Genomic DNA, 25320 nt, shown 5'->3' with positions numbered 1-25320 from the left:
CGCTGTAATCACGCTCATGTGATGCAATTAAGCCTTTCCTTCCTGTGATTGGTTGATCATTTTGCATGGCATATGTAATAGATGTTTACAATGGTTGTAATTTTGATTTGCACAGTTAAAAAACACAACTTGAATTGCAGAGTATGAACGTAATCACGGAACTGATATGTAAGGAAATGTAGTGAGAACAGAACACTAAATGTATATATGGCACATATTTCACTTTATGTTATAAATACGGTATAGATACAAAGTTACAGCCCACAGATTGATCTTTGACACACCTTTTTTTATTTTGCAGTGTAGTTGTAAGCTCAATTGTTTTTAACCATTAGTATTTCTGAGCACCCGATTCTGTACATTTGTTTGAAATTAAAAAAAAGAATGGTCCTTGTAATCAGTTATGTAAGTGGTGTGTAATAAGAACTTAAACACAATTCTTAATACGTACCTTATGCTTTTCTTACGAGCACCATATGTATTTACAAGTGTATTCATATTTACCATAATTGAACTATAGATCGTATTCCAGTGAATTATAAACACAAAAATGACGCATCAAAACTGTAAACTATCAACTTATTCTTGTTGTCTGTTGGAAACTATCAAATTTTGAGTTCTCACAGTGGGGAAAATGGTGTTACTGGATCTCTGAGTATTAACGCCGTGTAGATTTGTAGGTCAATACCAAATTTTAGAGTAATATTACTGCCTTCAGCTTCAGTCCTAAGAGTTGAGGCAGTACGTCCCTTAGTAACGTTGATACGTACCTTCAAAAACCACACGGCGTTACAATCCGCAAGAATATGTCTTTAAATTTTCAGTTGTTTTTTAAAAGAAATTGATTATAATTTGTTTGGTTTAAATTTATGATGTAGTAAAAATGCATCACAGAAAGTTTTAATGTAAGTAGGCAGTTATATGGTTTATTTTAGAAAATACCCAGTAAAATTTTTCATTTAATACTTAAAAAAAATTTGGATTAAGATTAAATTTTGGATAATGTGGTGCTTGTATTTCTGTACCAGTTTAAGCTTGTGTTACAGTTCTTAAACTGAAATAATTTCATCACCACTCGTAAGGCGTTCAAATTTACAAAACACTTCTGCTTGCGACATCCAGACTCATTTATAATTTCTTACATTTTTACCATTGTGTTACTGTGTTGGACTGGGTGAACATTACGGTGTATATGATAACGTTGTGTTTTAGGTATGAACTGAAACACAGTTACGGCACAAAATTCAGAGTAAGGAACTATATAAATCCATAACTATGGAGACTAACACAATACGGATTGTTCTTTCTCGTGTTAGCTTCCCAATTCGATTAAATTCTGTGATACCGAAGGATGTGAATTCGCCAAGTACGTCACATGTGCATTGCCTCTACCGTTTCTTGTACTACTACTACTGCTACTACTGCTGCTGTAGCTGCTGCTGATGGCACTACTTTTGGCTCCTGTCGGTGGCTTCCTCGTCGATGTCTTAATGCCCAGTACTTTCCCAAAGGTCGGTTTCACTGCCTCGACAAGCCTCTGCGTTCTTGCTGCCGTGTTCTGGAACGGGACGGACAATGCCATTAAATAACTCCTAAAGGAGTCTCTCAACAGTGCCTTTAGTTTTATAAAAAATTAATGACTGAAATTTTGTAAGGGCAGTTAGAATTAGCCAGAGGGAAATTGGTGGTTGGAGTCGAGAGGCCACCGATCCGAAGAATGACTCAGGCCAATGTTTCTTAAGACAGTATGACCAGCCTTGGAATTTTACTCCTTGTTGGTCAGGTGTCGCGTGTTCTGGTCAAACTTTATTATAATTGGTATGAATGATAATTTCAGATTTTGTGATGGCACGAATTTGCATTTGTCGAGAAACAAATTCGCCGTCAGTGCACTTTCATCTTCTATTTGAGATAAACATCTTCATCAGAAGTAACACTTGTTTGCCTACAGGCGTGAATCTCAGTTTAAACCACCTCTTACCATTAACTGAACACTTAGAGCGTTCCACTGGGCAGTATGTTTTTATGTCAGTATGTTTTGTACTTACTAGGATGACGTCACTGATGATTTTTGATATTCTGGTAACAAGTGAGAAGGAAGAACCGATAAGCTCGTTGGGCAGTTCCAGATTCACGCGTCTGTTGCCAACATCCGCAATTTCCTCCGTCGTCGTGGATCCGGCCGGCTTTACCTGATAACAAACGTAATTGTTATAACACTATAGACTGAGGCTGTTACAAAATGGAGTACAGAGGAATATGACAGCCTTATGAAGTTTTGGGCTGGATTTAGGGGTCAGCTGGTGTGAAATTTTCTTTGGTCTCTTAGACAGGCCTATTTGCTCCATCGCAATATCTACAAAATGGATTCGAACCAGTAACTCCTGGCAGGAATGCGAAAGACATACGCAAAAAATCTGAAAGGAAGAAATTAATTCTGGGATTCAACGCGCAAATGTGAAGATGTTGTTAAAGGAGATCATGAAGAAGCCAGTGCCTTTTTGTGGGATGGAATTCATTGGCTTAGTCTTAATGAACGCGGTAATAAAACAATAACTTGGATCCATACACAAACCTTTTTTTCAGTCATTCTATTTATTTTCATTCGTGTTCCACTACAATTTTCGGTCCATAATCGGCCCATCTTCAAGGGGCGCTATTGTTTGTATAGATAAAATTGAACTCTATGCCTGTAACCTTATATAAACGGTACTAAAATATTCAACAGATAAAACGATATTAAAATGAAATATATCATAGGATTCTTTGATACAGTTCATATAATCTTAAAGCAATAATAACAACGTATATTTGTTGGTGCTGATGTCATGTCTGTCTTTGCAATCGTAATGAACGTAAGGGTTCCGTAAGGGGCCGTGAATTTGATGACTGAAGACCCGTCAGCTTCTCAAATATGACCCTGCTCAATGTAGTTAATTAATAGTTAATTAATGAAGAACTGCCCAACTTTTCAGCTATCCTGATTTTCAGACTTAAGTCGAATCACATTCTAAACAGCTTTGAGACATAGATTCGTTTTGAAACACTTTGAAACTTTCGTATCTGAGACACTTGATGGGATTACTTCATGGCAAATGGCGAAATGATTTGTGTTTGTAGTTATTTCAAATATATGTAACTTGCATCAGTTTGCATGTGTCATGAGGACATGTATGCCAACATGATATAAAACTTGTATTCTTTGCGTAACGCGCAACCTCGCCCACTGAGGTTTCACCAGACCCACGCTCCAAAGACGTGACACAGTTTTACAATTACTGAGGCCTTTTACGATTTTAAAGGATCCGTAATGGTATAAACTGGAGTTGCCCCTTTGTGTTTGCAACACACCGTGAGGAGCGGGGGATGGTTGAACTGAAGTGAAACACGAAAACACATTCTTGACTTCTGTGCTGGATGGGGGGGGGGGGGGTGTGTGTGTGTGTGTGTGACCAGGTTCTCATTCAGGCTAAATTACTCCCGGCGCGGGTAAAATAGGAGACTAGAATCGGTGGAGATGCAGTTGTGGCAAAGAAATTTTTTTTTCTGTATAAAATTTTGCAGATCTCACAATGAGAATGTAAATGACATGTTTTGAGGGTCTCTGTCATTGGCTTCTTTTATTACATTTTTAAACGAATTGTCGTTGCAGAATCTTTTTTGGCCAATGGTCATAAACCAATATGTGTTGTACAAACAACTTGGAAGACTTAGGAGTAGATGGAACAATAATATTGAGATTAATTATAAAGAAACAGGGTTGGAGAATGGGGACTGCATTTAACTGGCTCAAGGCAGGGTCCAGTGGCTGACTGTAACAAAGGCAGTAATGAAACTTCGGACAGTACATTTCTTGAACATCTGAGATGCTTTTAGCTTCTGAAGAAAATTCTAATTTTTGAGTTTGGCAGATAACCAGAACAGGTGGCCAGTCTGGAGTATTTTAATCACATAACGCACGAATTAATTTAAATACTAAGTGAACTAATTATCATAGATACTCGGCTAGTATGTTTTTCAAAGTTGTGTGACCTCTAAAACTCGTGGTATAGATACTGATTTTGAATCCCGGGTGACAACCGGTTTTTCTTACAGGTCTTTCCGGCTGATTCTCAGTCCGTCCAGGTAAACGAGTAGACAGAAACTTAAGATATGTCAGGACATCTTCTTGCTTCACTCGTTCTGATTTCTCAGTCATAAACCTACCACGCTATATATTGTCACATCCCTTAACTACGAAAAAACCTTGTTAGTTATCTTATGCGTTTGTTATTACAGTGATCAATATAGGAAGTGCAAGACATACAGTTCTTACTGCAGAGTTGATAATTCAGCAAAAATTCCTGACTGAATTGTTTCTTTCACACGAAAGGAAGAAAATTGAAGGAAATTAAATGTTCGGATTTAATCCTGTTCATCTTGTCTTTAATTAATGGTTTCTTTGTGTGAAGCATGTACGGAGTTTGTTAATCTGAACATTTAAAAGGTATTGTAGATGCGTCATATTGTGAATTAATAGTATTAAAATATTTAAAAATTACCGTCAATCACAATAAAATTAAAAATTAAAAGATTAAAATATCATATTATGTTCCCTTTACATATGGAAATTACACAACATGTTTCGGCTATATATAGCCATCATCTGGTGTTTTGTATATAAACTTTTCACTGAATTACTTTTAAGGATTTTCCTTATGATGTTTTGTCCTTTATGTTGATTCACCATTCGTTGTAGTACCAGTTATTGTAGTATTCCAGGTCACTAATTTTGTATTTCTTATTGATGTCGAAGTTTAGTATATGGACTGTGAAATAAATATTCATATATTAATGAAAAATGAATATAGAAAACAAAATAATTAGTTGAAATAAATTATATGAACTTACCAAAGAAGTAATATCGTAATCCTTATATTTATTTTACAGTCCATATACTGAACTTCGACATCAATAAGAAATACAAAATTAGTGACCTGGAATACTACAATAACTGGTACTACAACGAATGGTGAATCAACATAAAGGACAAAACATCATAAGGAAAATCCTTAAAAGTAATTCAGTGAAAAGTTTATATACAAAACACCAGATGATGGCTATATATAGCCGAAACATGTTGTGTAAGTTCCATATGTAAAGGGAACATAATATGATATTTTAATCTTTTAATTTTTAATTTTATTGTGATTGACGGTAATTTTTAAATATTTTAATACTGAACATTTAAATTCAGTTCTTTCGTGGTTCTGTATTTATAAAATTCTTTCACTTTAGAGTAACAGTAACTATCTTATGTTATCAAAAATTTTGTATTAATTTCTAGTATTTGCTTATTTATTCATTCATCGACCATCACGCCAATATTTCTCTGTTCGAAACGAAAAGTTTTAAATTTAATTAATGTAATTCGTTATTTTATTTGATTCCCTATCACAATAGCTTAGTCGGTATAGTGACTGGCTACGGGCTGGACGACCGGGGTTCGATCCCCGACGGGGGCAGAGGATTTTTCCTCTAGCCTCTGCGTCCAGATCGGCTCTGGGGCCCACCCAGCCTCCTATCCAATGGGTACCGGGATCTTTTCCCGGGGGTAAAGCCGGCCGGGGAGTGATGCTGACCACTCACTCCCATCTAGTGCCGAGGTCAAGGAAGAGAGGAGCTGTACCTCCACTCACCCCAAACGCCTACATGGCGTATAGTGGGACAAACTTTACTTTACTTTATCACACTGGAATTAAGTCTTTTTTCTCTATTTTTTAATGTTACACACAGTCTGTAAATATTCTTATATGTGCCCGATAGTAAATCGGTATATGCCACTTAAATAACGATAACAACATCTGTTCTAGAAATGTTTATTAGTATTAGTATTAAAATTTTATCACTCATTTAAGTATGCTTGAGGATGTTAAGAGATATTACAAATTGAGTGTGGTTAAGTTACATGTATTGGATAGATATGTACTATAGTTTATATTTACATTAATTTATAATCAGTCTATACATGACACCTACAATTCAGTTCAATGAATACATTAAAACATTTTAAGTAATATCCTGCATTATTTGAATTCATACAAACATAGTGATTGTACACATACTATGACAAATAATATAGTTTTTCAGTTAATGAAACTGAGAAAATTATGTATACTACAGAACTAATATGGTCGAATTAATATTTAGAAACTTACGTTAATTTCTGAAACGTTGCGTTCTTCAAAGGGAGAAACTATGTACACGACTTTCGAAGTTTTGCCTCTAATGAGAGTTCAGGTTCTGATTTACTTTGTGACATTTTGTAGTTCTATAAGTGAGTACCGTTCGGAGGAACTTCTACATTGAAACTGGAGGCAGTGTGTTCCTCAAACGTTGGTAACCACCTTTAGGACTGCACGATGCTATAATACTTTCCATAAGATCACAATATGAAAAGAAAAATATATTCTACAAAAGTCTCACAACATTCAAATTTCCTTTACATGTGGTCACGGAGTGTATACGTAAATATATCATATATATGTTACAAATAAATAATTACACGCCCTTCATTCGTCCGCTAACTTGTATAAGCTCTGTTTATAATTGGTATTGCTGAAACCAGAAAGTAATCCAGTGTGGCAACTATTACCACATCTGCTTCTCTGAGAACATGTTGAGCCTGTTCTCCCGGCAAAGATGTCAATAAGGCACTGGATTAAAAGTCGCATGCAGTGGCTTAGGGTTCAGATGAGTGCAAGAACGCTACATAATTATTGATGAGTGTGAGTTTAGATAGACGATGATAATAATAATGATGATGTTGATGGGATGCATCCAGCATGGCATAATGGACAGCACATTCTAGTACTAGAATCGATAGTTTAGCCCCTGAAAAGAGAGTGGTACAAAGTAGAATATTGCAGTAGAGTTACGTGCAATAGTTCATATATCATCTGCAGTGTTCACGGCGACGAAATATAATCGAAATTTCTCGGACGATTAGCCACTTCGACACAGTCCGACTGTCCGGAAACTTCCATCTTTATCATCAGGGAATAATGAGGCAACATTTTGGTTTACCATGTAAAATGTTATAAAGTTTTTTATTTTTATAATAGATGGATAAGCTGTCTAGGTTCACTTCCCTGGTCACCAAGGGCTTCTGACTTAGTTGGTGTTGGGAATGGTGAAGTAACGCTTGAACCACAAAATACGAGAACTAATTAAATTCAAGAATTTCGTTCCAGTATATTTCAGTTTGCCATTCTTTTTTGTGTTCTCAAGTGTCATCGAGTTTTTGTGGCTGCAAGTTGGGCTCATAAATGGCACACACGTTTCTTAATTCGAAATAACTTTTATAAAAAGATGATTGGGGTTCTGTCACTCTGTTATTATAATTTTCTTTCTTCTCCCGGCACTCCTCATTTGTTCACATACATATCAAAAGTCTAAAGTGTTAACAGAGCTGTTGTAATTCGGTCTTTGACACAAGCACAATATTCCATCAATTTTCAACGTATTAAATATGACTGTGTTTTGGAAATGTTTCATTGGTTATTTTACACGTCAATTTGAGTGTGCTTGAGCGTATTTCACGTTTCTGGGAGGCATTTGGAGAAAATTGGATATTGTGTTCGGACAAATAAGTAATAATGTTTGTATTTTTTGAGTACATAAATATTAATTCCCGTTTTTTAAATTTCTGTTGCTGTCAAAACCGATTTGTTAAGATTATTCTGTGCTTTGTTTGGACAATTGGATATGCATATAACGTACGACTTTGTATCAAGTAAACCAATGTGCAATAGCGTAACATTTTCAAATTCGTTAATCTTTGTAATGTAATCGATAACTTATTAAAACGACTTTCCTCGTAATTTTGTTAATACTGAAACATTGCAACCGGAAGACGTTTCTTGTGATACTCTTCAATACACATAGCCTTGGAATGCGCCCGAGGCCTAGAAATGTAAAAAAAATAATATCAAACCATATCCACCGAAAAGTAATTTTTAAATTGCTACATGAACCATTAGTTCAGATACATCAGTTAAAACATTTCAGATCCATAAATAATATAAAAATGCACGTAAGGAGGTTGATGGTTTCTTAGGATAAGTCACTTCGATAAACGCAGAGGGTAATGAATTGCGAGTTTAAGCGGACATTCTGGCAGAAAACCCACCGTTACTGAATTTGATCGAAATACGTCTAATATTTTCCGAGCTCAACCATGCTGATAAACAGACAATTCGTGCAATGGGTATCACGTGAGGCCTGACCCGCCTTTGATGATGAAGAGAACCTTACCGTTGTTTGGCTTGGTGTATCACAGGGTTTCTCTCCATAAAGTCCGACGGCCTTGTTCAGCTCGATGTTCTTCCTGTCGAGTTGATCGACCAGTCTCGTCTTGTAGTCGATCAGCTGATTCACTTTCTGTACAAAAATACAAGTAGCGAAATCTTTCAAGATACCTTTCTTTGTAACGTATTTGGCATTTCGGTTCTTCAATTCGAATAAAATCACGTTCATTTAATAAGATCTCTGTCAGTATACAAATGGATCTTGCAGCGAAATGAACACTACACGCGCCTGCGTGGCTCAGGACAGCACATTTATACCTGCAATGAATTGTGAAATTCACTATAATATAGACTCTTGTACTGTGTGGCCCGCGTGTTGTATCGTCAGACTTAATAGTATTAACGTTACCCCGAAGATGATGTTGAGGAGTACGGACTTAACTCCGAAGCTGGCCTCCACGATGGGCTCCAGAATCTTCCTCTTCTGGCGCTCAGCTCTTCCCTTCAGAACCGGCCCGAAAACTTCACTGGAGCTCAGCGCACCCTAAAACAAATTCGCTGTGATGGCCACTTAAAATGGCCCACGACTGTGAAACCCTTATTAAGATGTAATTTTACTTCCATTAATTTCTGGCTTCTTGTCCTCTCGTCTGATAAAAATTACTTTTTCTTCCACTCATAACTCATTTTATGCACCGCTTGTAATTTTTTCTCTATCTCCTTGCGTTTGCTCAATTTCCTTGTATCATCTTTAAATTTTTATTATTCCGTCCTTGTTTATGTAACAAATTTCGTTATACAATTTTTGCATACGAAATGGTAAGACACAAAAGGACTAAGAAAATTATGCTTTCATAACGATGAGCATCATAGTACAGGTTGTCCCAAAAAGACTTAATCTCATCGTAATAAGTAATATTAAACTTGTCAGTCAGTTGCGCACAGCTGTCATCTGGTCATTCTGAGCACGCACTTTGGATTCGCTAATTCATTAAGTGCCAGTGCTTACGTATGTAATGGTTTAGTTTATTAAAATGTCTGTATTTTATTCGTTGAATGTGTGTGTGTGTGTATATCCATCTTTTTTTTTTGGGACAACCTGTATGTGTCGGTACTCCATCTGTTATTGTCAGGATTATTAAATTAAGGAGGATGAGATGGGGAGGGCACGTAGCAGGCATGACATGAACAGAATTTAACATAGTCTAAAACCTGAAGTGTAGATGTGATTTACATACATGAAACGAGCATGGAACAAAAAGCAGGCGGAGCGTACTTTGTTGAAATCGAAACTGGAATATCCGGATACACGAGTCACATGCTGTCTGATGGGTTGTCTGTAATATTCCGCCATAACGTTACTTCATTACGTGCTTTCGTTCTGTAGCCTGAAGATACCATTACATAAGAGTCGAGTAAAAATAACGGTTATCTGATTAGGTTTAGAAAGGGAAACTGAAAGCAGCTGGTTTCACCTTAGAATTAGGACAAATCAATCACTGGACTTGGCCATCCGTTGTTAACTAACCACCCCATTTAACGGCGTAAGGTGTTTCCTGACATGTGCATTCTCTGTTAGTTAACAAACGTAACAAACCCTGATTTTATGGAATTCAAATAGCCATTAAGTTCACAAAACATTTTTTGTGCAAACCGTTTCTTCTTTGCATCAAATGAGATGCGTGAAGATCCTAACGTAACCTCCCCAAATTAATTGCAATAAGTACTATAGGAACATAAACTACAAAATTTATTATTACGTAGTTCTTTTTCCAATTGAAAACGTTATCTCAACTCTCTGAAGTTGAAATCTGTTTCTTTTCATATTGTTTTCAAGTAGTTTCAGTTAACATCCTTATATAAGAACAAGGGACTGTATTTTTAATAATTTAGCTTATTCGATAAATATCTTCCGAAACTAATTCTGTTTTTCAGCTTCTCACAAAATTTCAGTTCTGGTAACTCGGAGTAATACACTAAATGAGAGTGTAGGATACGTTAAAAGATTCCCTTAATTTTATGGTCACTTTTCCAAACTTTAAATTATCAAGTAATTTTATGTAGGTTGCAAAACTGTTTTGATTTTAATTAGTCTGCATAATTTTTCAAAATAACATAAGCCCACAGCAGCAACGACAAATGATAATTTTGTTGTTGTTGTTACTCCTGACTCTATTAAGTGCATTTTAAAAGAACGAATAAATACAGATAATTACACACTCTCAGTCATATTATTCTAATTTTACACTTACCTTTATTTACCTTAAATTATATTAGAATGACAGGCGTAATTACATATTTCTAAATCTGGAGCCAATTTAAAGATCCCTTCAGGGCCCTTCCTCCCCTCCCCACTTCTTTTCGACGCCATTTTTCAAGGGTCCAAGGCCCCCCAATGAAAGTAGCAGTCAGTCGCTGGAACAGTTGATCTAATTTGGGTAGGGAAAAGGGTTAGCCTTCTTGTTGAGTCCGAGGTTCGCTTTAAACTGTCAGGATTGTGTGAACTTCATTTTTAATGTAACGATGAAATCTGACGTTATTTGATTGGTCCTTATCATCTGTCCCAGCCAGCCTGCTCTAGTTATGCCACGCTTACCTGTTGAACTGCATTGATATCAGCATCTGATACAAGAACTATTTGCTGAGCATCCGCCAAAGATGTCAGAGCGAAGAGGGCGCTAATCGCCGCGCAAAAGCACAGAGTAATAAGTTGCATTGTTAAGTCAGCCTCTGAAACAAAGGAAACGCATGATATTTATTCATTCGTACAGAAACACGGCGAAGCAACGTTTAATCCGGAGTTGTAAGCTGTGTGTACTCCGCTTTGGAGTAGCGCTGCCCTCGCACATCTTCCATATACGATCAGACGCTTAATACCAAATTTCATCGATATCCGTTGAAACGTTCAACTATTATATATGCGAATCAGAGGACCTGCAGGGATTACATCTCCATCGTGTCTTTATTTATGACAAATAAGTAATTGTTCCAATTTTATTATGCAATGTTCGCGTTAATTTCCTTTCACTCTTGCCAGAAGACATTTAGTTGTACGACAGAGTCAATTCCAGTAAGCCTTCTAGTGATCATTGCAGTAATATGGCCGAATGATCGCTGATGGCTGAGTTGAGATGGAGAAAGTATCTACGTAGTGTATTTAGGAAGCGTTTTGTTTGTTGAGAGGATCGTATGAAACTTGTATTTACAAGATTAATTACAGTTGATGTTCAGAATGTAAAAATTAAACTTTTTATTTTAATTATATCTGGATTATGATAAATATGAAAGCAGTGATTAGAATGTTTACAAAAACAAATGAATATGCCGCTTAAAAAGTAAGTTAGTACTTCAGAAATAGCAGCTAAAGCTACGTACAAAAAATAATAAGCCAGTAAAGACTGAAACTAAGTAGATTTGGATTACAGCAAATGTTTGTGAGCCTGTTAAGTAACCGTGACTTAAGTGCAGGAAACAACAGACGCGTTTTAAACGACTCATCCACGCGACCTCATGTGTTTTATGATCAGACTTATGCGCATTACGTTTCACCTTCAGAACATACTGACAACTTTCTGTAAGTTTCGCATTTCCGGTTTAGGAGAACCAAGGTGAAGTTGTGATTCAGACACAAGTTGAACGAATTGTGAGTTTGGAGATAGCTGTCTTCTGGGTTGTAACACTGTCTAGTCTTTTAGAATTTTACCAATGTTTCTGGGGTACTTACTACCTCCATTATCAGGACGATGAATCTCCATCGGTGAACTTCTACCAGACTACGCGGCGCTACAACCCAGAAGACAGCCATCTTCGTATTCACTGCCGCGAGAACCTCAAATCCTAACGGAACAAAGTACTTCCAAATTGCGGAAACTTTCGATTTTAGTACAGGCTTACTGTGTATTAAGAATAGTGCCACAATTTACACACTCATAAGTAATAAGTAAGTATGTAATATACAAGTTAAAGTACTTCCACTTTTTTGTAAAAAATTAACTAATTGTAGTTTAACACTTGTTTTACAGTTAATACATATTACAATAAGTAGAAAAGTTATAAAATAATGTTAACGCCCGAATACTAAGACACCAGATGATTAAAAACGCGCATAAAATTTAAAATTTTAATTATGTTAAGCCTGATGTGTTAGAACATAATTAACTATAGAACACTTTCTGGGGTTAATAAATTATTGATTTCAAATACGTGCACTTTTGTGTAGACGTTAAACGCCTTGCCTTGATTAATTTATATTAATTGTTACAAAATTGACTTAAATGTCAATAAAGTATTTGTGAACATTTAGGTTCTCAATTAAAACACTGCACATTATTCGTGTAAGATGGATATTTGTAGTATCTTTTAATACACGGTCTGTAACCTGATATCTTTTTTTTCACACTTGGTACTATAAAAGTCTTCAGGTACACAAAACGAGATTTATGTGATATCGTTAATATGTATACAGTTTTTTCTTAACAAAACCTCAGAAATAAAAATGCAGACCTATGAAGACAATATGGTTCTCCCTTCCGTCACTTCGCCGGTTCTGACTTCAACTGGCTCAGCTCTTATTTGAACAAGTTCTTATGTAGGTCACACATACGCGCGGTTGTTCCTCCTAGCACCACAGCACTTAATATGAACCGAGCTTTTCGTTAGTTCGGTAGATAGCAATTGTTTTTGTAATTCGTATCTGACTGCGACTTTACTAACGAATGATGCTGTAATGGGTCAAGGAGATTCAAAAGCAAGCGTCTACCGGTTACTCACGCATATAGTGGTTGGAAGGGAGAGACAGTGGTAGAGGGGTTGATGAACGGCGAAGAGTAGCACAGCGGAGAAAGGGAACTTGACGGACGATAATAAAGAGGGACTGACATAAGTGGTGAAACTTGTTAAACAGGTATATGCGTGTTATATTGTAAAATTATCCAATAATTTCTGTTTGTTTCACTTGTACACTTTTTGCACCGCAACATGATTGTTATGCAAGAATAAGTTGCATTTCTATCGATTGTAACTACAGTGACATACAACTTGCATGTAAATCTGACGACATGGGAGAATAACACAGAAATATTTATTAGGTAGATAGGTTGTGAACGTCGGCGGTGGACGAAGCTGGCTCAAGGTTCTGTCAAATTAAATTTTGATATTTGGTATTAGCGGTGTTGAAATTCTGAGTTATGCTTTCGTAGTGATTCGATTTTCGACATTAGTCAGATTGAATACAGAACCTTTCGACTAGGCCCACCAAACCTTCAGGTTAATCACCTGTAGGACGGTGGTGACATTAATTTACCATTGTCACAAACTTTCATATGAACGAATCTGGTACGTACTTGCAGGATAAAAAACAAGCACGAGGAGTAGCTGGGAGTCTCTTAAGGGCGTTACATGTGGTCGTGTGGCAAAGATTGAAGCTCCGAAAGACACAGTTACGACATGTGCCTTTCTCTTCAACTCAGATATCCTAACGGAACACCCGCTTTGGCATGGCTCCTTTCTACAATTTCACAACATAAACCATTTCCAGAATGTCACATGCCGGAATATTTCCAAATTTACAAGTACGATACACAGGCAACAGATGGACGCGAGGGCATTTTGAGGTGCAAGAACCATCTAATATGCAGGGCTCAAAAATGATGTATGGTAATAGTTCATTGACTATAAATTATGCAACCTGTGTTAAGTTGTAGAACGTAACATATCATGAAGACAGCATGAAAATCTTCTTAGCGTTCAGTTTGACGGCATAACCTAATGAACAGAATTTGTAGGCACGAAGTTACACATACCTAACTTCAATAGTTAACCTAAATATTGATTTCTGCAGCCGATATGTTGTTATTTCACGTTCTAAAACATTTAACGATCAAGGATGCGTATTTTCTGATGATATATTACTGTACCTCACTTTAGGAAACAGTATTAAGTAGCAACAGCTTTGTTTCTACCTCACAATTTCATAAGTTCGCCTGTTATTGTCTCCAGCTGTAATGCAATAACGCTAAATGGTTCCAAATAAGCTAATAGTTCTACGTCTTTTTAACAAAGTTCCAAATTCATGTAGGTCGATTTGGGTTCACCAGAAAAAACTGAGAATGTATAGAAAATAAAAAATCCTTTTCCTTTGTATAAAGCATGATTCTACAATGAAAGTGAATTTTCTCCTATTTCTCACGGAAAGGCATAAATTAAGGGAATATTATGGTCATTTAGCACTGTAGAATATTTCAACTGCAGGTCATATTTTATCGTATTTCCACGTAAACTTTTCTGAGTTAGGGTAATTAATCGTAATAAATATGTATATAATTAAAATTGCTGAATTTTTTGTACAAACCTTCTGGCTGTATTGTTTAATTATGAAACGTGCCTTTAAATTAATCTAAATCTGTAGAAAATGTATATTTCAGTTTGCTTCTAGTGTAATCATCCAGAAAATGAAATTATTTTATTTCTTGAAATGTAATAAACTTGGTCTCTGTCATGGGTTATTTGAAATCAGTAAATTTTGAAATTTATCGCCGTGACTTTTTCGAATTTTCAACTTAGCACTTTTATATTAACGCCCACATTCTGTTACACAGAAACAAACATCAAATTGTGAATACATTTTGGATCGAAATGTTGTTCGTGATACATGATTAATTAACATAACTTAGAGTCGCCGACAGGGTCAGAGGACTTTCCCTCTAGCCGCTGCTTCCAGACAGGCTTTGGGGGCCCACCTAGCCGCCTATGCAGTGGGTACCGGGGTCGTTTCAGACTAATCTCCGATAATTAGGGCGTGCAAAATTCTTGTTATTTTTCTCAGATGTTAGATCTTTCCTTACGCTTCACGTAGGCGAAGAACACGTTATGAGGTGTTACATAGGGAACGCCATTAGCCATGTTTTTCTGAGCATCACTTACCTGGCCCAATATCTTTACTGGTAAGTCCGTCGGTAGACATCTCATAGCTCGGGGAATGGCTGGACGGACTTTCTTGAAATATATTGAGAACGTTGCGCTATTAAAAGCGTATACCTTAATTTCTTAGAATTAATACAAAATATCGCATTTCGATTTCTCACAACCGGTAACTCACGAGTTGTAACGTCCATTTGTCCGCATTTATTAACTTGATATCTGTAAGGATTTAAATAAAATTGGGGCTGGACTTTACGCCATAGGTGATTATTCTAAACTAATATAATTAATTCTTCTCGTGTTACTAGTCATGTCAGGTGGTTTAGTAAAGAAAACGCCGACGTTTCGAGAACCATCTTGAGTACCACGAGGACGAGGACGAAGATGATTCTTGAAAAGTTGGCGAAGTTTGCTGAAGACAGAACCTAGCAACGTTTTAGTTGTGACGAGATGAGTTACATCATGTGCCGTCGTAGAACAGACGAGAGTCATCAGTTATTGTTGCATGTGCTGTTACAATTCTGTGACAGTTAACGCAAATGTTACGTAAGTCTTATGTCAAACTCACGACCTGAACGAATCTGTTCGTTGCTTCCTGTCCACTTTAAACCACTTGTGATGACAGAGTAACTGGATGATGGAAGACAGCAGGTGCTCAGACGCCACGCATGAAACGTGGAATTAGTCAGGAAGGGAATTACATTTGTCGTTTATGAAGAGGTGAAGCAATTACCGCTATCTTAGCTTTACTGCTGTGTAACTGTTTCCACCCTCCGTGCTACATGTCCCATCAATCTTAATATCCTTTATTTATCCACCTTAACAACACTAAGTTTAGAGTGAAAATTATTAAGTTTTACTTTGTGTTATTTTCTATATTGTACTTAACAAAATAGGTCATTATATTATGCATTCACGTATTTAAATTTCTCGTAGAGTTATATTATGTCAGTAAGATAAAATTCAGATGTATTTTAAAGTTTAATTTTTCATGAATATTGATACTATAAACTACCCAATCAATGTTTTACGTACGAATTAATAGGTACATTAATAACCTTATTACTTAAGATTTAAACCCATCCGCTTCATGTAGAAACCTCTTTTAATGAACTTGGACAATCTCTGATTAAATTTACATATAAAATTACTAAGGGTGTCAGCCTTGAAACACGTCCGGTAGTGTTTTATTTTTACTCCGAATAAGCGATTGCCGTGTACAGTGAATTTTCCGGACAAGTAAGTGGAAATTAATTTTTCCATCCATGACAAACGGAGCTAGAACAACACTGCCCTCAGCGGTAAATATTTCAGCACAAAAATACGACAACGTGTGCCAGGTCTTAATTTTTAGGATGCTTTTTCAGTGCTCAATGATCCTGGGCTTAAGACAGGAAGAACAAGGTAATCAGCTTACGCAATGTCAGTCAAAAAACCTGACAGTTTACGAATCAGGTCCTTCGCCTTCTTAAATTAAATGTTCTGTAATTTTTTGTAATTCTATTGGTTTATCTAACATTTTAACTGATTGCTATATCTTGGTAATTCTTGTTAGGAGGCTATGGTTTCAGTTTTATTAACACAGATTTTCAAATTACTCCCTCACTATTCGGCTCTCTTATCAGTCTTAAAATTCATTTACTGCAGATAAAAACTCCAAATTAAACTGCGTGTACCTACACCCCTCAAAATTTGTTTATATACAAATATTTATCAACAAACGTCTGTCATGGCCACCTGAGAACAATTCCCACGCTCTAGTACCTCCTACGAGCAAGGTAAGTTTCCTTGGTTTCCAGTTAGGTTACCTTCATCCGTAACACAAGCGTTATGTAACTCAGAGGACGGAAGCTCTCCTCGCTAACAGATTCAATTAGCAAAACAAAGTGTTGTCTAATGAAGTACCTTGTCGCATTTCCACCTCAATTCCGTTAACCAACTCTGGCGTGTCTTGTTTGGGATGAGCAAATAGAAACGCACATTCGACTTGACGTACTTCCGCAGATAAAAAGTTAACTTCGAAGCGATGACGCCCAGTAATTTCAGATCTTCGAACCAAAATTTTGAAGTTGAGCGTTTGGCACGCCTGCTTCTTATCGGGATATCCCGGGTTCAGTATTCGGCCCGGAAGCCGACTACTCTACCTGAGGATATTTTCACGTTGTTTCCTTGAAATGTTGAGGTAGACCACGACCACTTCCCTCCTTACTTTGTCATATTATTATTACAATTGGTACTGGAAAGTGACTGGACTGTGCAGCTAATATCTCAGTTTAATGCTAAAGAATGTGTGGAGATTGACCTCCACTGTACATACGCCTTTATATCGTACGACGTGTGTAAACGTCTGCCTTAAATCTTTTTAAATATGCTCAAGTGAGAATGTTCAAATCAGAAGTAACACCAACTGTTGTTACAATTACAGCTGGAGATTTCTCTCAAATAAACAAATGTGTTGCACTTCTTCCGTACAGCTCTGGTTTCGTTTCATCTGCAGCCTCCGCTCTCTCGAAATGTCATCAGAAACAAGAAAAATCAAACATAAATCACCATTCTTAACGAGACTAACTCAGACATAATTGTTTTTGAATATACTCTTTAGTATCAGCTGGCATGTGTTAGCATGTGAAGCCTTAACTTTCAGTATCTGTTGACAATGGTCCTGAATTTTAAACCCGTTCGCAACTAAAAGTTGGTTGGATGGTTATTGTTCGCCTTTCTCCTGATCGTCTGCACGGAGAAATCTCTTTCAAGGTCAGGCGACAGAACTGCTTCTAACACTTCGCCTCCAGAGAAGCGTCCCTTTGATTTATGTTTGTGAAAGCGAAAGTAAAGTTTGTAGACGCTTTGTTTCGTGATGGAACTTAACAGAGGCAATGTCTGTAAAGCTCTCAGTCTGAACGGAAACAAAAATGCTTCGAGCGAATGTACAAGGTCTACCGTTACATTTACTACGCTGTCTAATAATTGGTAACATTTCAGTAGATCTGTTTGGTAATATGTAGCCATGTTATTAATGACTAGAAATGTTGTATATCTTTTTTTCTAAATATTAAAGAATTAGGGTGCGAAATCAGAGATTGTATTTAACAGTCAGGTTTAAAATTATCCATAGTGCAAAGTCCTTGTAGAAGCCGAAAGTCGCTCAGCTTGTCAAAGAATTTCCCATATTTCGTGAACTCGAAGTCTTATTACCCCTCTCAAAAGAACCCTCCATAGGTCCGTACCCTGGTTCAGATAAATCCAATGCAGACCGTCAGTATTGGTGTCCAGATGTCAACGAACATATCTGCAAAATACGTGTGTGTCGCGTACTCTTTCTTTCCCTCGTGACGTGGAAGATGATTATGTTAATAATACACATTATAATGTTGATCAGGAAATCAAGGTGCGCTGGTAGGGTTCTCAAGAACGTCGCAGCCATGTCACGCCCGATCGCAACTGCACTTTCACGTGATTTCTCTACGGTACACTTCAGAATCACAGGCTGAGAGTGACAGGTGACTGTCAGTGGCACAAAGAAACATTTTTCCTGTAGGCACTTAATTGGCGTTCTGTTCATGGTAATGCAGGAAACGAGGGATTTTACATTTTGAAGGGAAGAGACCACTTAGAAGACCTAGGCGTAGATGGAAATATGATATTAAAGTAATATTAAGGAAATAGTGTGGACTGGATTTGTAGAACTCAGATTAAGGATATGTGGTGTGGGCTCTTTTAAACACAGTAATGAAATTTCGGGATCCATGAAGAGTGGAGGATTTCTTAACAAGCTGAGTGACTGTTAGTTTTTCAAGAAGGACTTTGCTCTGTGCAATAAGTTAATTAGTTGATTTGAGAGGAGTCGGCCGTGGTATCTTTTAAATCTCGGCTGCTCTTGTCACAAATTGGTTGTGAAAATGTCTGGCAGAATTTGCAAGTGTCAAGGCAGATAAGTAATATGTAGAACAAATTCGAAAAAAATGTAATTTTTTCTCTCTTATGCCTTGGTACATGAAGTAGGTCTTATAATTATTATAAGTACCTAGGTTTATTACTCTGGTTTCATTATGTACAAGGTCGAATTCCCCTCAAGTAAATGAACACATGATTAGGTTGGGTCATTTGGAAATTTCCCTTATAAGGCCTTAACGTCGCCGTTTACAGTTAACACTTGGGGCCGGGGGGTTTGCTCCTGTTATGTCTTGAAATATGAAGAAATAATCTCCGGTGCGTGCTACTGCAAGGTTGAACGATGCAGTCAGTGCGTTATAGCAGAGATGACATCTTTTCAAACAGTGGAAATAGCCTTTTAATAATGTTATTTGCGTGTGACGAATTACTTCCCGATTTAAAAACAATATTTGCTTTGCTTAATTGTTAATTGAACCATGTTAAATGACCGAGCTCGTGTAAAAAGGATTGTTTCAGGATTTTTACTGATTGTGCAAGGGTAGATTTATACTCGGACTTTTTTCAAAAGCTTTTTTAAAAATAGGAATAAAATTTGTTATACATTTTCGTTCTGTTGAATGTCGGGGTGGGGTGGGGTGGGGGTGGGGGGGTTAACAGTTGATTAATTCTGAAAGGTACGAAAGACCTGTCCCTTCTTCAACAGCAGTCAGTGTGATAACTTCAGATCCGGCTATTTTATTTCGCTGCGGAGAATTGCATGTGATTTTACCATCTCTTGTAATCACTTTATCCCTATAAACATCCCAGCTAATTATCACTTTCCCAGACAACTTTCCTCTCGTTGTGTGCTCAAGGTGGAGAGGCAATGACGCACGAGTATTTAATTCGTGACCATAGACATGTTTTCGCCTACCTCTGATGCTGATTCAGTCATTTTTCTCGTCTTAACGTCGCGTTTGTTTAAAATTTATTTAATTTAATTAGCTGTTTCAAGCCATAAACATACAACAGTAATTATTTCCTTCTATTTACACTGTTAAATATTACAGAAAACCGTATACAAATGTGGTTAATTTTCTCACAGATTTTACGTCTGTCATGTTAACCTTGAAGTAAGTTACTTTGTGAGAAATACTGTTAATTCATGAACTTGTGTTTTAAGTTAAGTCATGTACAGTTTCTGTTTTATGAGCTCATATTTTTAAATAGAAGGAGTTGAAGGGACTTGCAAACCTTTAGAATTTCCTTACTGTAGTAACACTTCGAAATTAAGTAGGTAATGTATGTCGAGAGTTAACATGTGTCTATGACTGTCTACACGTGTAGTTATACACACTACTGTAGACTGTTTTAACTGAAGCTTTCCACGTGTTAGATTTATCGTAATATGATGTTATGCAACATGTAGCTCAGAGAATAGATAAGACATTATCCTGGTAAATATATTAGCCTATTGCAGATATCAAAGTTAAATTGTCCTAATATATTTGTCATGTGATTTCGTAACTGGACACATTTCATGCACATTAATTTGGCATATAAAAAGGCATATTAGAACGTAATTTTAACTGAGTTAATAGAAGCATTATAACTATACTAAGCAATGAGTACTTACATTTTCACTTCGTCACTTCAACTTTTACTGACGTCACTGGACTAACACACAAGAACACTTTATTCACAGACGCACACGGCTTTCGCTGAAAGCACCCGTAAAACAAAAATACCGATGAATTAGTATCGTGTATGAAGGATATAGTTCAGCAGCAAGTGGATGGCGTTTTCAAGCGCTTTGTATCTCGCGGCGCGAAAGTTAAGCACTGTCGTACCTAAGAGTGATGAGAAGCTAAATTAGACGTTCTGAAGTGGTAATCTCAAGTAAACAAATGAAATATGCCGTTCTTTCGACATTGTCGCTGTATATCGGCCATTTCTTTATGTTGCCAAGGTGAACTTACTACTTTGCGGTCTCCCACTTCTCTTATCCAACTGTCTCCCACTAAATTTCTCCCACTTCTTCCAAACCTTCCCACCATCTGACTGAACTCAGTCACTCACTCTCTCTCCAAGAACCATAATGTGGTACTCATACTTTTTATTGTTATTGGAGGTTTCCTCGAGCGATTACGAAATCGCTTCTCCGTTCCTCAACATGAAAGCTTCGCCCGTCGGAAATACGAGGCTCGTCCACAAAGTAAGTTTCCCTGGGGCCGTTTACAGAAACAAAACACAATTTCATGGAAATATTTATTGCAACAGATACAGCAAGTGTCCAGCTATTTTTCAACATATTCGCCACCGGAATTGAGACATTGGTCATACCGTGGGACCAACTTTTGAATACCTGTGTCGTAGAAGTCTGCCGCCTGGGATTGGAACCACTGTGTGACAACCATCTCCGCCTCTCTGTCATTCTCAAAACGCTGACGCTGACCGGACAGGAATTTCTTGAGGTGTAGGAAAAGATGGAAATCACTGGGAGCGAGGTCCGGGCTGTAGGGTGAATGATTAAACACCTCCCAGCTGAACTCCTGCAGGAGACCTGCTGTCCGTCGAGCCGTGTGCGGCCTAGCGTTATCACTGACCGCACTTCACAGTCGGCGGGAGCTGGAATAAGAACCTCCATCTTCAACAGCTGCAACGATGCTACTGTGAGAACGCGGGAAGTACCGTTAGTGCATGCGCCATGCTACGTCATTGCTCTATCACGTAAGCACAGTCGCTTCGCGCAATATAAGGTTTGCTAGCTGTGGGACGAGTGGGAAACTTACTTTGTGGACGCGCCTCGTATGAAGAGTAAGACAGAATTTGTCACTGCTATGGCGTTCAGTTAATCAAGAATGTCCAACTAAATGTTTATGAGCTGGTAAATATCTTCTTAGTTGCTCTTAGGAAGTATGTAATGTTTTTCCTTAATGTTTTTAGCCTTCTTGGTAATTTCGAAAGCATAATGTCGCGTCTTCCCATATTTGTGATCGCCGATATTACTTAACGGATTCTGGTAACATTTTGTACCGGGGGTATAGGAGAATAGCCGTGCGTGTGCGTACAGACGTAAAGAATATCACGTGGGTCACTCACTCTTCCTGTTTTGAAAGAAGCGAATGGCTCCGTGGGCGAATCGTTGCGCCATGTGCCGTTGCATGTTGAAAATCACAATCACAGGCAAAGAGAACAAATAAGTCAGAAGCGGTGTATCCCATTGCGTCATTTGATACGCGATCCTTCTACTGTCGAGATATAAAACCGAATCGCAGAGACGAAACCTAAGATACAAACCACCAGCGGTGTTCGCCAACAAGACGAAATACCTTAAACATTTGAATCTCAAAGCATTGTGCTTCAAACGTCAGTGGGTTTAAATAATGTTTATAAGTTTAGTCCGTACCTCAAAGAGAATTCAAAGCTCTTCACCATTACAAAGATCAATTGGTTAACACAAGAGAGAAATCGCTTTTTATTCTGAGAATCATACGAAACCCCTGTATACACACTCTGTGCGTGAAATACGGAGATATTTAATATTAAAACACCTGGTATGTATAATTACCACAGTGCTGTTTAATAATTGTAACTGGAAGAGAGCAAGAACTTGATCGAGCTTTCAATCATGCTACACCGTAGATACCCGGTCAGTGCGATTAGCGTCCGTCGGTCGGTTATCCCGAACGCGCAGAGGACATTGAGCGCGCGGGAAGTCTACCGATGAAGGGCCCTTACCTTTCTGAGGGTTTGCCCACTCCACTAGCTCCTAGCTCATCTCTCCGTTCACTTTCTCCGTCTGTACTAGGGGTGAACAAACTGTTACACCAACACGGACGTGTTGACTTTACGAATTATGCAGTTAACTGCCTGTGCCGACCCCAAAATTCTCTTTGAAGCATCGCATTTTGAACTTTCTATTCTTACTGAACGTCGATAATTCTCCAGCTTTGTATTTGGGAAGCTATTATTGAATATCGACCCGGAGGCCGGTATCCTGCCCTGCCTGACTCTTAAGGAAATTTTTTAAAATTTTAAGATAGAATGCACAACGAGCGTTTTATAGAGGAGAGACTTAATATATTACTGCATTCTTTACGCAAAAGCGGAGGACTTAGATTTTATCATTTAGTTCAGAAAATTTCAGTCTTATGAACGAATGTGAGATGAACAGGACATAGATGTATAGCATTTTGTTCCGTTATTTTGTACGTGGTGCCTCAATTAGGGTTGTTAACCTACAGTCTTATTCACATAATTTTGGGACAGTTTATGAATAAAAGATTACCAGTTTTGCGCAAGAGTATCTTGAATACAAGATTACATGATCTAACATATGAAAAACCTGGTGTATTGTGTCGTGTCCCAGTTAGACGCACAGATAAAAACACTGCTTAACAATTATCTGTGCATAAATTTAGTGAAATCAATTTCGCATGTAATAAGCAATTGGCAGATTGTTGTACTGTGCATTGTGCAATTATACACAAGAAGCATCACCTGTGTTTAGACCAACTGATGACGCAAGAGGTGGTTGCCGCGAAGACTGGTAATTATTCACATAGAACAAAAAAAACTGGCGTCAGAGAAAACAGGCAAAGTAGTTGGTGATTGTTAGCGGTACTCAATTTTTTTCTCCTGGTTTGTCATCGTATTAAGGGAACTCGGGTTTTCACAACAACGTAAGCATGTATATTGCACTTTCTTTTGCATATGCCTGTCTAATCCATCCATCTGTATGTCCGTCTGTCTGTCTGCAATAGACCTATCTGGCTCTATCTGTGAATATATTCTTCCATCTGTCCTCAAGTCTTTCCGCATAAAATCAGCAAATGAAAAATATTATCACGTCGACAGGTTTAAGCCGTTGTTTTTTTTAAAATAGGAATTGTTGTAGAATACGCATAACATTTTACTCACATTATTACTCTTTTTGGGACCAAAAACATTTCAGATTTATTGCTTTGTTTATTTTAGGGTGTGGTTTATCGTTTTTGACAGGTTGGCCTGTGCAGGTGAAATTATTTTCCTCTGCCCTGTGTTAAGTCTAAATCGGCAGCATGGCGCGTTTTTAATTGTTTCGCTACTGTATTTTGTTTAAGAACATATTTTGAGTGTGTGGTATCCATGACAAATGATTTCAGTTGGTGACACGCCGCAAATGCTAGTAGAGGAAAGGAAGAAAAACAGGATTTTCATTAACGTTTTGAAACATCAAACTTTGTTCTTAGTATCGAAAAATTAATTATGTTAAAGGTGTAAAATTAGTGCAAATTTCGATGTATTAAATTCTGCTTGTAATCCCGGAAAGACGGACGGCATCGCTTAACAGCTTGTAAAGTACTTTGACACTTATATTAGTTATCACTATGGTTTAAAGGCGTTGTTTTATTTAATTAATATTGATGCTGGAATTTACTGTTATAAGAATTATCTTTTTCTCTGCCAGTATGCATTTTGTCTGACATTTAAAAAGGTTCTTTTATGGAGGGAACGATCTTATATAAGCACATGCGTAAGTAAGTAACGTTGAGTTGAACCATAAATTATTGGGGACGAGTTGGTGCTGATATTTACACATTGCGTAATTGAGAGTTGAAAGTGAGATGTGCGTTCCAGCGCCATGAAAAAGTCTGGACACAACAACAACAACAAAGTGACGAAAAGGCTTCCTGCTATTTTAAAATATTTACTTTCAACACAGGGCAATCTTATGTACAGTGTGTTATCTAAATATGGCGACATATAACGATTTCTTGATTTCATGCTTAAAGACAGCATATAGTGTTTCATCTTACGGAACTTATAAGCGTGTTATAATTTTTTTTCATACGGAAGTTTATATATTTAAATGTCATGTGTTACAATATGAATTTTAATATCATTTTAATCTTTCTCATTTAAGCTCTACTATGCAGAAGTTACACTGTATGAAAAATGTGAAAAGTTAATAATTACAAAGCAAAATGAACAATAATTTTCAAGAAGAATAGTAGAATATCCATATTTTAATAAAATAAAGTGTTGTCTTGTAGATATTTACCAACGTTTCGAAACAACATATTGCATCCACTTTCATGAACGCTTGAGATGGCTCACACTTCAGCGGTGAAGTTCTGATACTGATAAGTGAAACGATTACACTAAAGTATTTTACCCGATTGATCTGTTTTATAGTAGGGATATATATTTTCTGTGACGTTTCAATGCCGTATGCTGGCAAACCGTCGCGACGCTT

The 25320-nt window shown here is 37.2% G+C and overlaps 2 protein-coding genes across 4 annotated transcripts in view; one reads left to right on the top strand and one right to left on the bottom strand.

The window, feature by feature from the left end:
• The window catches only part of LOC110829565 (uncharacterized), a 173054-nt gene that overhangs the window by 38730 nt on the left and 109004 nt on the right, over positions 1–25320 (top strand). The window contains exon 1 of one of the 2 annotated variants that reach the window (XM_087355228.1): positions 11947–12228. The exons of the other annotated variant lie outside the window; for it this stretch is intronic. The gene's annotated coding sequence lies outside the window, so the exon portion shown is untranslated. Of the gene's footprint in view, positions 1–11946; positions 12229–25320 lie in introns of those variants that run through there. 2 annotated transcript variants of the gene reach the window in all.
• Positions 205–21097, bottom strand: LOC110829568 (uncharacterized). 2 transcript variants are annotated; one of them, XM_087355229.1, is made up of 7 exons: positions 20930–21097; positions 20716–20800; positions 10885–11018; positions 8698–8832; positions 8296–8421; positions 2049–2192; positions 205–1558 (listed from the first exon to the last, which is right to left on the bottom strand). In XM_087355229.1, exons 3-7 carry the CDS (start codon positions 11002–11004, stop codon positions 1313–1315), a joined length of 771 nt encoding a protein of 256 aa, XP_087211355.1. In that variant the 5' UTR covers positions 11005–11018; positions 20716–20800; positions 20930–21097; the 3' UTR covers positions 205–1312. The 2 variants fall into 2 exon arrangements, with proteins under 2 accessions (XP_087211355.1, XP_021919106.2); XM_022063414.2 differs by lacking the exons at positions 20716–20800; positions 20930–21097 and adding an exon at positions 12792–13016.

The sequence above is a fragment of the Zootermopsis nevadensis genome, unplaced genomic scaffold (genome assembly GCF_977971745.1).
Source record: "Zootermopsis nevadensis isolate Lab colony 2312 unplaced genomic scaffold, Znev_1.0 Znev_ptg000024l, whole genome shotgun sequence".
NCBI classification, from domain to species: domain Eukaryota; kingdom Metazoa; phylum Arthropoda; class Insecta; order Blattodea; family Termopsidae; genus Zootermopsis; species Zootermopsis nevadensis.
Note: the sequence above shows the minus strand (reverse complement) of the source record. Positions and strands in the feature narration are given on the sequence as shown.

What these genes read in the sequence shown, in the direction of transcription:
- LOC110829568 (XM_087355229.1), bottom strand. Translation starts at nt 11,004, where the DNA reads ATGCAACTTATTACTCTGTGCTTTTGCGCGGCGATTAGCGCCCTCTTC. An exon ending in ATATCAATGCAGTTCAACAG is followed by an intron (nt 8,833 to 10,884) that starts GTAAGCGTGGCA and finishes AATTTGTTTTAG; the next exon opens with GGTGCGCTGAGCTCCAGTGA. An exon ending in ATACACCAAGCCAAACAACG is followed by an intron (nt 2,193 to 8,295) that starts GTAAGGTTCTCT and finishes GTTTGTTATCAG; the next exon opens with GTAAAGCCGGCCGGATCCAC.